Source organism: Notothenia rossii, assembly GCF_949606895.1.
Source record: "Notothenia rossii genome assembly, chromosome: 10".
Lineage (NCBI taxonomy): Eukaryota > Metazoa > Chordata > Actinopteri > Perciformes > Nototheniidae > Notothenia > Notothenia rossii.
In genome coordinates, this window is record NC_136908.1 from 21,984,363 (window position 1) to 21,998,440 (window position 14,078).

The window sequence follows — 14,078 nt, forward strand, 5'->3', positions numbered from 1 at the left end:
CTCATCAACATATGAGTGGACAAATATGTTTTATGCAAATGTTTGTTGATTATCATTTGATCAATGACAAATATTCTCATGAATATTAAACATAACAACCTCTGAACATTACAAATATCCGCCTCAATTCAACCTGGAACCTCTCTCATACAATACAATAATACAATACAAAGTGTGTGTGTGTGTGTGTGTGTGTGTGTGTGTGTGTGTGTGTGTGTGTGTGTGTGTGTGTGTGTGTGTGTGTGTGTGTGTGTGTGTGTGTGTGTGTGTGTGTGTGTGTGTGTGTGTGTGTGTGTGTGTGTGGAGAGACACTGTCATGGTTTGTTGGATCGTTGCAATCATGTTGCGCGCACTATCCGTACTGAGTGTGCTGACTTTTCGTACAATGTCCCACTGTCTGGCTACCTGCATAAAGTCAAGTGCTCGGCGCAGTTGTCGGCGAAATTTCGCTCCTCTGTTTTAATTGAAACAGCTCCTTATATCCGTTAGCGCAGCTAGCTAGCACCAGATGCTAACAACAACAATACACGTTAGGTGTGCCCGTTCTCTCTCTCTCTCGCTCGTGCCACACATACACACACCCTCCCGGTCCTCCCGATGGCCAGTCGGTGCCTGCCGGTGAGCATGGAAGTCTGGTCTGCCGCAAGCAGACGGCAGGAGCGGGGCTGTCAGCATCAACTTGTAGATGGTATTTTAAACTCGTTCCGCTCTGAAACTACGGGTCGGCCGAGGACAAAAAATACACATGGGTTAATCGCATTAAAATAATTAGTGGCGTTAATTATTATTATAAAGTTGGTCAACTGTCACTCTTGCGGTTTCATAATTTTGAGTGTTTTGTCAGTATTTTCTAAATGACTAGGCTAGCTCCGTTAGCTAGCTAGCTTAAAACAGATCTTGTATGAAATCATTGTTAAAAATGAGCCGATATAACTTACAATTGAGGTGAGTTTTCATTGACATTGACTGTGTTTTATTTGCATAGGGTTAGGGTTACTGGAAACCCTAACCCCAACCCTTATGGATTGTTTTGGACCGTTTGCATTTGTCGGCCCCCATACAAGTGTTAACAATTGAAAGTTTAGTTTTAAGAGTCGCTGCTTAGTAGGAACAGACTGCAGATACATTTCTGCATTGCCTATGTCAGCAGACAGTGCGGTGTCTCTGGTTTCAGGTTGGGATTGTGTGAGCCAAGCAGCAGTGTAACTTGTTTTCGAGGTGATGAATCTACAATTCCCTCTTCAATCAGCGGGATGGTAGAGACGGCTGCAGACAGCAGCCTCACAGCCAGAGTGGAGCTGACACAAGGCCCCCGCCGAGCCCTTTCCCCTGGGTCGGCTTTAATGTCGTTAACAGGTGGGGGGCAAAAATAGATGTAAGAGAGGCATAACACGCACACACACACACACACACACACACACACACACACACACACACACACACACACACACACACACACACACACACACACACACACACACACACACACACACACACACACACACACACACACACACACACACACACACACACACACACACACACACACACACACACACACACACACACACACAGAAAAGGAGTTAGGGTTGTGTGTGTGTGTGTGTGTGTGTGTGTGTGTGTGTGTGTGTGTGTGTGTGTGTGACACATTTCTACACCGGTACATTTTAAAGCCAAGGGACTCGTAGACGTTAGCATAAACAGATTCATTTACAGAAGCTACACACACACACACACACACACACACACACACACACACACACACACACACCCCCACACACACACACACACACACACACACACACACACACACACACACACACACACACACACACACACACACGTGGCCATTTAGCTGATGCTCTTTTTCACCTCCTCCCACCAGTACACTTTCAGACCCCCCCAATCCTCCCTCGGGAAGTAACACCGACTACGACCTCCGCCCTCTTTTCCCCTTCCTCACCCGCCCACCTCTTTTTCTCTCTCTCTTTCTCCCCTCTCACTCCCTCTCCTCTTCTCGCCTTGCGCTCCGTCACTTCGAGCAGAAACACACACAAAAACCAGGTCAGCAACTTGTTAAAATTATTGTTGTGATATTTGTGAAGTGGCGACGAATGTTGTGAGGCACACGTGCAGCACCTGATATGGAGAAAATAAATAAAGCTAATGTTTCTAATTTCAGCATGATATTCAATGGCTACTGTTTGGGGGTAGGGCTGGTGGGGGGTGGGGGGAACTCTTCAAACACTGCCTGCACAGATTGTTTATGGAGTCCAGTTTGTTTTGATATAACGCAATAACTTTCTCCTAAGGGTCGATGTCATGTTAACTGATTTTTGACGACAGTAAGACGTATTGTCTTCAAATTTTTAAAAGCATTTCTTGCTGCCGCTGTACCTTTATCGTGTTCGATGCATCTTTTTCCACTGAGACCAGTTATATGCCTAATAAAGCCAGCCATGTTCAGATTTCATGACTAGGGAACAGCAGAGTTTGCTTTATTTCAAGTTCCATTTTGTTTTACTGCTAACACCAAACTTTAACTAACCAAGATGTAAATGTCTTTTTTTGTTTGTCGTGGTTTTACAAATGTATGTCGTCCATAATGATTAAGTATGCCATTTTGGCATTTTGCATGTACTCTTCTTTCAGGTATAGATCATTTGTTTGTGTGACATTTTCATCACTGTTTCCTTACCGTTGTCATATAAGGAACTAATAAACCAGTAGTAAAACATTTTGTGAGTATTATTGGTAACATCAGTATGGCATGTTATCTCTTATGTAACATAAAGGTTGCAAGATTGATGCTGGCATCTGATGAAAGGATGCAAGATGTCTGCCTGCTTCTCCATATCTCTTTGGATTAATGCAACTGCCTGGACCTACAAAGTAAAATATACAACTAACAACTAAATACTATAAATTCTACCTCTAAGCTTTTTCTTATGTCAATTACCATCCAATATTTCGTTATTTATTCATTACTTTGGGTGGTCATTTCATATTTGTCTTTGGTGAAATCAAATTACTTCAATTCACTATCCCGTTAATTTCCAGATTTGTTTTGCTATTTATTATAATTAGTTGTATCATTTACTCAACCAATATATGACCTTTCTTCCTTTAATATGTACATAAATATAACATTTAAAACATCAAAAAAACAAACAATTATAATCTTTACATTTACACAGTTTCTGTGACAAATGTACATCTAGGATTTTTGTATACTCTTAGACTTTAAGACAATTCAAACCTAAGTTGTTGTCTGTTACAGTTTCTGTATGCATTATCATTGAAGACCAGTGTACTGTGTATAACATACAAATGATCATTCATTTTTTTCTTTTTGAGATATTTGGTGACTGAATCCAAATAGTATCGTCAAGTGTTTCAATTAAGCTGTCTATATAACAGGATATGGTAAAAAAAAAAAGTGTAAAAGTGTTTTGGATGTATTGTAGTGTGCATTTTGTTTGATCTGTTTTCCACAAAGAGCTTTGCGAGACAACAACGCTAAACTTCTAATGTGGCTTGTTAACGAGACAGACGCTGATGGGAAAGTAAAGCTATGTGTCCTCCCCAGGGGATGTGTTTCATTTTTTGCTAACAAGCAGGGGGGGGCATGTCTTGTCTGTTGTCACCACTTCCTGGTGGAACGCAGCAGGGCAGCTGCTTCATTCACCCTGCAGACATAAAGAGTTTAAGATTCGATTCATCTGCATTGTATCTGCGTGACTTCTCCATCACAGAGCTTCCTGGAATAGATAATTGGTTATGGCTTGAACATGATGAGTGTTTTTGTGCCGCCGAGGTTCCACAAAGCGTCTCAGAATAGATAGCAGGTTGTGATTCCAGCAACTGTTTTCTTCTGTGTTTGCTGTCACATCACATCTCAAAATAGATAATTGATGGTGATTTCACTATGCTAAGTGTTTTTTAATTGTTTTGTCTGTCCTAATTGAAAAGTAGAACCGACAGCACAGATAATTGTTTATATTTGGAGGAAGCTCTCTCCAGTTCTGAGCTTTTATTCTATCACAATCCCACAGCCTTGAAGCTTCTGAATTCAGGATAAACGTACACTTTAAAAGGAATAATTATTTTGTTGTAGTTTTAGATATGAGTTGTTTTTGTTAACTCAGCAACAATGCAGAGCAACCAACCAAGCTAGAAATGTTTGGTTCTAAAAACATTCTGAGAATGTTACAGTCATTGTTCTAGGAAGGTTTTCAGCGGGAAGTTTTTGTTTGGTTCCCAGAACGTTCTTCTGAAAGGTAGGATAATGTTCTCTAAAAACATTCTTAAAATGTTTGGTGATAACAGTGTTAGAACATTATGCCCTCCTATTCTTAAAACGTTTTCAGCGGGAAGTTTTTGTTTGGTTCCCAGAACGTTCGTCTGAAAGGTAGGATAACGTTCTGTAAAAACATTCTTAAAATGTTTGGTGATAACCTTCTTCAAATGTTTTTGATAACATTGTTAGAACATTATGCCTAACTATTCTGAAAACGTTTTCAGCAGAAGCTTTTATTTTGGTTCAGAGAATGTTCCTCTAAAAGGTAGGATAACGTTCTCTAAAAACAATCTTAAAATGTTTTTGCTGACATTGTTAGAACATTATGCCCTACTGTTATTAAAACATTTTCAGCTACAAGTTAGATTTTTTATGTTGCCAGAATGTTACTATTTTAGAGAAGGATAACATGGTTTATGTTAAAAAAGTATGCAAATGTTCTGTGGTAACAATTTACTAAAATATGTTTACATTATTAGAACATAAAGACATAATATTCCTGTGATTGTTCAACTCAAAATTCCTGGGTAAGTGGACTGACCACTGTGGTCATTAGGATGATTTTGATAGTTTACTTAACTATTGGAATTTGACTATTAACACATGTAAAAGGATGACACGGAATCAGCTGGTGAAAGTAACATTTGTTTATTAGAAAAACGGAGCTGGGAGTGGAGGTTGGTTATGGCGGCAGTGGAAAACAGTTGTTCCAGGGTGGGTAGAGAGGCCTGGCTGGTCTTGGGAGTGTGGAATGCCTTGGATTCCTCCTGGGAGAGACACAAAAATGAGTGTGAGGCAAAAGCAGGCAAAGCTGTCAAATAATATGCTGGTAAAAAGGTAGAGCGGCACGCAACAAACCATTCACGGCAACAATACGGCAGGGAATGAGTGCAGGCTGCAGGTTTTCATAGTGTGGCTTACGAGCAGGTTGCAGGTGTGGTTGATTGGAGATTGCTCCCAGCTGTGTAGAGCAGACCAGCAGGCAGGTGGGGGGGGGCACTAACCCACTAACAGGAGTTTCAGGGACGGGCAGTGATAGTCGGTCCATTCTTCTATATGTCTGTCTTTGGTTTTCTAAGAGTTATTCGATCCATATGACAATAGAGATATGTGCATAAACAACAAAAACACTTGGGGTATAATGTTCGAACAATGTTATCACCAAACATTTTAAGAATGTTTTTAGAGAACATTATCCTACCTTTCAGAAGTACATTCTATGAACCAAAGTAAAACTTCTCGATGAAACCATTCCTAGAACAATGAACGGTAACATTCTCAGAATGTTTTTAGAACCAACAATGTCTAGCTGGGAACTCAGACATGCCTACGCAAACATGCAATATCATGAATTACGTGCTTGTTTTTTTTTCTAAAAGCGAAAATGTGGTGACATCAGATTTCTTTTGAACATGCTTTTCAAACAAATGCAGCAAGTTTGTTTTTGTAAAGCGCACTACAAATAAATCTGACCCTGGTCATGGTCAATATGGTTAATATTTCGCATCACAGGAACATTTAATAAAAAAACAATAACCTCCTGAAAACATTATCCAAATGTTGCTTTCAAAATGTTCTTCTTTGGTTATCATGTAACATTGAGGGAATGTTTTATAAAAGAACATCTGTAATGTGTTACCTCAACAACGTCCAAAACACATCCTCAGAATGTTGCAGGCAAAACGTTACAGTATGTCTTAATTAACCTTAAACCTTAGAGGAACATTATTTGAAATATTAAACATCCTCAAAAGGTTCTTTGAACATCAGATTAAAACATTTATTTAAAACATTATTAGAACCTCTAGGTAACGTTAGCCAAAGTTGTGAGAACATTGTCTGCTAGCTGGGCACTAGAATTATTTTTGATAATTTACTTCACTGTTGGAATTTGACTATTAACACATGTAAAAGGATGATAATACATCAATCTTAAAAAGTATTTAACATAATTACTTTTTTTCATTCATTTATTCATTGTGCGAACTCAGCAATTTCAGTTAACATAATATTAACATGACGCAGTTGAAAGCATCATTACAATGTTCAGTGCATGATAAACAAAAAAACAAATGCTGCCTCACAAACGTTTCAAAGGAAAAACAAAAAATTGTCATCGTTAATCTTGATCTATTCAGATGAGGGACTGTGACAACAGCTCGGTGCTCCCCTCAGGTGCTGCTGCAATTTCCTTTGGCAGATGGACGGATGATCCGTCTTCAACCTGCATTATGAAAAAATGTAAATTCAAATGAGAATCATTTCTGATTTAACAGAAGTCTTTTTTTTTTTTTAAACAGCGGAAACTGTTTATACGCAGCCCTCACAAACCACACACAGCCAGATAGCATATCTAACAGTTATAAACTACATACGAGACACAACCTTTATAGTCGGAAAAAAAGTGTGCTTTTTTACTTATATTTTACAAATATGATATTATGAATACTGTGGGCCTACATACTTTAGGGTGATTATAAGTGCATGTGAGTGAATATTGGCATGCAAATTCGTTTTTATACATCCTATTCATTGTTTCTATGCGCTCATACGGCCATTATGCAAATACACCAACTCGACTGCTGGAGGAGAGTATCAACGTTAATCAGCGATATTCCTGGCGACTAAAAGTGGCTTTTGACATGAAAAAATACAAAAATAAACCTATTTTGTTTTCTAAATGTTATTCTATCAATATGACAATAGAGACATGTGCATAATAGATATTTATGACATTTAACATCGTTTTCAAACCAATGCTTAACACTGTCCCTCTGTGGGGAGCATATTTTAATGTGTCTGCCACACAGTCTTCCACAGTCTTATTTTGTATGTTGGGGTGGTTCTTGCTACAGGCCTCTAAAGATAAAGAAAGACAAAGAAAAAAAAAAAGAATTGGAAAAGGCAACATTTTCTGAAGAAAATGTGTGTGCTTGCTTCAGCTTGAAAAGTTGGACGTATTTAAAAGCAGTAGGCCTACTTGATGTAACTGAAGAAAGACTTTAAGTTATTGAGGGAGTAGTTAAAGTTTGCGGAAGCAATAATTTGAAATACTTGAAGCAGCAGTGGAAATACCACTGCTTTATATGTATATAAAGCAATGCTTGAAGTAGCTGATTAATATAATTATTTCAATTAATTAGTAGTTGTAGCATAGTAGTTTAAATATTTGAAGATCAACCCACATATCTCTTAATGTTCTATAATAACAATAAGATCTTTGTTGGGTCAAAAGATTGTTGTGAGATCACTAGAAACATTAAAAACAAACTTACGGACTATGACCGGATACATAACCAGGTCCTCAAACTTCTTCTTCCCCTTGCGACCCTTTAAACTGTAGTTGGCCCACAGGCCATTTGTCCCAATTTGTCCCAATTTGTCTCATAATCCTCCTCACTGTGTCACCTGGAGTTTTACCTCCCAAGAGACAAAGAAAATTAATCTGAAAAGAGAAATAATACAGAAAATGTATGATCTTATAGGATAAGGCTCATATTACAGTGATTTTCTGTTCCCTCTGTGTTCCTTTTTTTCAACTAAGAGAAGATACAATTAATCTGTAGTATTTTCTAACACTTTGTCCTAACAGCAAATGTAGTGAGCGTGTTAACCAAAATAACTGAATGCGTCAATTATAATCAATGAGGTTGTCTGGACAGGTTGCAGGCGTAACAAGCAATGTGACATCTTTCTCCGAAGCATCAGTGGATACTTGGAATTGTGTTGTTGTGTCGTCTCTTCCCTATTACTCACCAATTTTGGCTATTTCCCAAATCATAATAAAAAACAACCCCCCAGCAGCTTGCAATTCCATGCAGCCAGGACACGTGGATGCAATTGGGACAAGGTGTAAAATAAAAATCATGCCAGTAGTTGTATACTCAGACCCAGTCGAGTAACACACTAACTTGAAATCGAGTTAGCTGACACTTATGGCGTATCACATTAATTACACAAACACAAAACTCAAACTCAAAAGTTAACTATTTGTGAAGGCCAAGTCATGAGGAACTCTGCGGCTCAGAGGGCAGAATTATAACTAGGTTTTAGTTTCTTTAACTTGTCTTTAATTATTTTGATGACACAATTATTTAAAGAGCAACTTGCAGGTTTTTTTCCTTCTAGATTTATGCTTAACCTTGCCTGGAAATTACAATTAAAAGAGTTAATGCAGGATTTGATATGTTTTACAAGACATAAGGGCAGGAATTCAGAGGGAAAGGAGACGTTTTGAGCTCTGCTACTAAAAACTGCTTTTTTAAAAACATCATACGTCAATCGCGTCATATTACGTCAAATGGGGGAGCAACTCTCTCGGAGTCCTTCTCTGCCCAATCCGCGGTAGTAGTTTGTAGTTGGTTTGAGCGGTTGTGATTTAGTGAGCTGGTATTTTTTCGGTCATTTTACATTGCATTTCACCATTTGTAATCATGGTGAGCTGGAGTTTGTGCAGCTGGCACAAACTCCAGCCTGTCAGGACATCGAGTCCACAGATTCCCTAACAGGAAAAGGACCGGAGCTAGATTTCGTTCCTGGGTGCGTTGTGCGAGGTGCACCTCCACCTCCCTGCAGCACATACTCTCCCCAGCTGAAGCCTATCAAACAAAATGTTTATCAGGAAACCGTATTACATTTCTCTCCCCCCCCCTTCGCTGCTCTCTCTCTCCCCTCCGGTAAACAGCACCGTACATAGTGTGGCGTTGCATTATGTAACACGAGATACGGCGGATACTTGCACATTAGTTTCTGTTATGGATCAGTATCAACAGTCCTGCCAGTAACGTCACTATATTATCATGGTCTATTGGCCGGCTCATAATTATAAGGTTGTGGTCCGTCATGCATACAAATATACATTTTCAACCTGTTCTGTGTCAAAACTAGCATTGTGATTTGTGATCCATGTTTATTAATACGTTCATGTGACGTCACACGCGGGTGGTCTTTAATATGGAAGTAAAAATGTCTTACAAAAACGACGCCAGATGTCACTGTAGTGTATATTTATGTCTATTTTTTTGAAAATCTAGTGTTTACATCATTTTCCTACACATTTATTCACTGGGGTCTCTAACCTGCAAGTTGCTCTTTAAACGTTATATTTTGTTTGTATGGCATTCAAAAAGAAAATGTGCTTAAAATAATGGCAGAATTAAAATAATGAGATGTGGTAAATGTCAATTTGCCTAATTTCTGAATGTTTAATTTACTGTAAATAATTTGAGTTACATCATTGTCTTACCTTTATGTAGCACACGTTGCTTTGTAGTCCTGTCCATGTGGTAGAAATGAATTCTCCTCTGGTGTGGGCGGGACATAATTGCGCTCTCTCTCTATGATATGATGTATGAGATTGACACATCAGTGGAACCAATGACAGCGCTCCAACTACCCTTCGCCCTTAAACCCATTAAAACTAACCAAAAATCCGACATTTTCCATCTTAATTTCACTAAAGTTTATATGTATATATACACACTACCAGTCAAAGGTTTGGACACACCTTCTCATTCAATGGTTTGTGTTTTTTGAAAAGTTGTTCTACGCTGTAGATTACTGAAGACATCAAAACTATGAAAGAACACATAGGAATTATCTAGTTAACAAAAAAAGTGTAAAAAAATCCAGAATATGATTTTAATTTTAGATTCTTCAGACTAGCCCCCTTTTGCCTTGATGACAGCTTTGCACACTCTTGGCTTCTCTCATCAGCTTCATGAGGTCGTCACCTGGAATGGTTTTCAAGTAACAGGTGTGCCTTGTCAAGAGTCAATTTGGGGAATCCCTTGCCTTCTGAATGTGTTTGAGAACATCAGTTGTTTTGTGCAGAGGTAGGGTTAGTGCACAGTGGAAAGCCCTATTTGTTGTAGTGTTAATATTTTTCGCATCACGTTCAAGGTTCAAGGTTTAAGTTTTTGCCGTACGAACAATACAGTGTAGTATGACAATGAAAATCTTAGGTCACAGGCTCCTCCAACAATGCAACACAATAATACAGATAAACAGAAAAACATAGTGCAAGTAAATAGTAAATACAAAAATAAATAGTTTAAAAAAGTGAAATAGTGAAATAAGTGAAATAGTGAAATAGTGCCAGTCTATACGGAAGTTATTCGAATAGGATATATTAGATAAATAGATACATAATTTCTAAGTAGCAGCAAGATGAATGTATGGATGTTTTCACATGAATATTTATAAAAAAGAATAAACCTCCTGAAAACATTTTCAGAATGTTGCTTGGAGAATGTTCTTTATTTGTTTTCATGTAACATTAAGGGACCGTTTTATAAAGAACATCTTTAATGTGTTACCCAACAACGTCCAAAACACATCCTTAGAATGTTGCAGGCAAAACGTTCCACCTTTGCTGACTTATCACATTAAAGGAACATTTTATAAAACGCTTTGTCATCTCAGGCCTCAATAACATCCTGAAAACATTTTCAGAATGTTGCTTGGAAAATGTTCTTTATTTGTTTTCATGTAACATTGAGGGACCGTTTTATAAAGAACATCTTTAATGTGTTACCCAACAACGTCCAAAACACGTCCTTAGAATGTTGCAGGCAAAACATTCCATCTTTGTTAACATATCACATTAAAGGAACAATTTATAAAACACTTTCTGTCATCTCAGGCCTCAATAACATCCTGACAATTTTTTCAGAATGTTGCTTTGAAAATGTTCTTCATTTGTTATCATGTAACAAGTCCCCCTCAATTCTTGTTACAGATGTACTGTATGTTACAAATGTTTTCTGTTACATAGGTAGTATATTATCATTACAATTTTGAACCATACCATTTGAACCATGATATTTGACTAAATCTAACCTTGTTGCAATTCAACAGTACCCTAATGTTTATAGTTGACCATAATCCTGGAGGAATTCCCTCAAAATGTAATTGAGAAAGTTTCATTTTATGGGATCATAACATTATTCAGAGTAGAGGTTCCTTTATAAAACTGGTAAAATACATTAACCTTGCCAGGTCAAGGGAAGCGAGGTGTGTGAGAAAATAGTTGATCTTTTCCTTTCCACTATTCCTTTACTGCATGGGCACTGTACAGATTCACAACCAAGATCCAAACAAAACATTTAAAGAGCCTGTGACAGCCTCCCAACAACTGTTGTGCAATGAAATATTGGGCTACTAGTAATCTCGAACCGTCAGCTTAAAAAAGAAGGTGCGATACCGTTCCGATAAATATCAATAATTTTGAACATCGCGGGGAAATTCCTTCAACTAATTTTTAAGTTTTGGGGGAAGCCGGAAGTGACGTCATTGCGGGAATGCTTCACTGTGCGGCGAGAGAGCCAAACACGGACAAATTGTGTTGTCATGCGTAGAAATGGTGAATTACTGAGTTTAGGCACGTTAATAACGTTTTAATAAAGTTGACTACAGTATATTCATATTTGTCAGTGCTTTCTTGTCAATTCGGCGAACATAAACATAAATGATCGTGGTGAAGATGATGATTCAATTAGGATTAAAAATCGGTAGTGAGAGCTGCTGAATTTCCTTCCGTCGGATGTGATAAAAAACAAATAGATTATTTTTGTAGATGTAAACTCAAGTGGATTAAACTAAATGTATTAGTGCTTTCATGTCAATTCGGCGAAAACATGATACATTAAATGATCGTGAGGATGATGATTAGAAATCATCACTGGCTACATGACCGTATGATCGCCCATATTGACGCACCTAATTCCTAAACTTCTAACAGATACAACATAAACCGATCCTTCAGCCTCATATGAGCTCTCAAACACGTTCAAAATTAAACTGTCATCGCTGTCATCGCTTGCTGCTGTGTGCGCCATCGTACGTTTACATGCAGATGCTGGGATCCTGAGCGGTGCAGCTGGAGCGCTTAGCCCGCAATGACGTCACACATAATTTGGCAGGATTTGAAGAATCCCCGAGAAGATCCAGAATATGGTCAACATTTAAGGGCAGAGTAATGGTTATCAAAGTACAAATATCCAAAATCTTTTCAATGCGACAATATTTACTCAAATTGATGGGTTTGGATGATGGGGGAAACTCGTGTCACAGGCTCTTTAAGTCACACCACCAGCTGTACAGAGCAATCCAAGTCCTGTTTGGTCAATACAGCTGCAATAACTTGGTGTGTCCATATATGGACCATTAAAATGCAGATTGAATAATGCCAGGTGTGAATAGAGTCTATAATCTTGATTATAGACTCTGATAGTTGTCTAGAAGTATTTTCACTTCAAGATGTAACACTGGATTCATCTATATTTCCCTACTGTATGTACTTTTCTTTTCTTCTTTCTTTTTCCTCTCTAGGAAGCACCACTTCATCCACTCCATACTTCTACCTCTACAGACTCTCAGTGACATTATTCTTCTACACACATTTTCCTGTCTTTTGCTTTTTATCACAATGATACATTCATCAGTTTTGCATCTGTTGTCAAAGCCGCCATTTCTTCTGGGGTTGTTTTACAAGAGAAGGCTGATTCCTGCGTGTTCTTGCTAACGTTTTCAGAGACATTGCTTGTTCAGTTATTGTTAGCAAAGACTTTGGGTTAAACTTTTTTTTCTACTTTTGTATAACACTTTTTTTCACTCAGTTAGTTCTCAACACAGAGTCTTCTTGCTTTCCTTCATTCTACCTCCTGTGCTTGCTCAGCAACACCAGTTATTGACTTTATTTTACTTTAATATTGTCTCAGGTGTTTTTCCTGTTTTCTTTATGGGCAAAAACTGAGAACTACAACATTTTTCTTCAGGTTTTATTTCCGTCTGTTTTTTTATTTTGCTCAAATTTGAACCAACCCTAGCGAGGGAAAAGCCCAAGGCATTGCTCCCACAACATGTGGTCTACCTTTATGGTGACCGATGAGGAGGGCCGCACAGTGGGTCCGGCGGCGTCAGGAGGAGCGATGATTGCACCGGGAGGAGCACCCCAGGGGCCCGCCGCTCTAACCGGCATGATGACTGGACGCAGTACATTCGGCGGGAACAAACGCCGCAGGAAGACATCAACAGGACACGCCATGAGTGAAGCCCAGGAGGGGAAGGTGAATGCTTTCATATTGTGTGAATGTGTGTTCTTCCTCAGGCAGTTTGAAAGTACTCTGGGGCTCCTGGAACCAATCAGTCATACAGTAGCTCTTCCACTGAAATCTGGCCTGTCCACAGGGAGGGAAACACTCAACAAGAGTAGACTTCTAATGTTACAAAAAAAGTTTGCAAAGAATCAAATGCAGTTATTTGACAAAGTGGAGACACACTTTATAACCATGCGACAGTAATCTGCAGGTAGGTTATAATTGTTCAAAAGTGACTTAATCAGATTAAATGTCAACCTCTTCAATTTAATCACCTTATTATTTAGAGGACCTTAATTCCCTTCCATAATATTATAAACCTAAAGCAGGTTTTAAAAGACCAGACATCTTCATTCCCAAGTACCACCCACACACTTGACCTGCTTGTTGGGGGTTGCTGTTTCATCTGTTGAGGACATTAAAAATAACAGATTTTTTCTTCCCTTTGGTGTTGCTTACCTCACAATCCAGGATCCACAATCCACAATCCAGGATATCTCCTCTTTGCTTTTATTAATTGCAAGTAACGTGGCTCTCTTTGGATATATCACAGCACACTGGCCTAGGTCCAATGCCCATCCTGTATGTGCTGAACTTAACCTGTTAGGCCCTGAGCCTGTTTTTCAGGTCTCAGGCTCGAAAATGACATTCCCAGAACAATTGACTGTATCTTCACATCT

The 14,078-nt window shown here is 38.6% G+C and overlaps 1 protein-coding gene across 2 annotated transcripts in view; it reads left to right on the plus strand.

Annotated features, from left to right (window-relative positions):
- The first annotated feature begins 1,904 nt into the window (after positions 1 to 1,904).
- The window catches only part of LOC307021813 (voltage-dependent calcium channel gamma-6 subunit-like), a 21,400-nt gene continuing 9,226 nt past the window's right edge, over positions 1,905 to 14,078 (plus strand). The window contains exons 1-2 of one of the 2 annotated variants that reach the window (XM_079654279.1): positions 1,905 to 2,064; positions 12,632 to 13,368. In XM_079654279.1, coding sequence (XP_079510405.1) covers positions 13,162 to 13,368 — 207 coding nt within the window. In that variant the 5' untranslated portion in view covers positions 1,905 to 2,064; positions 12,632 to 13,161. Of the gene's footprint in view, positions 2,065 to 2,795; positions 2,893 to 12,631; positions 13,369 to 14,078 lie in introns of those variants that run through there. The other variant, XM_079654280.1, reaches the window with a different exon arrangement.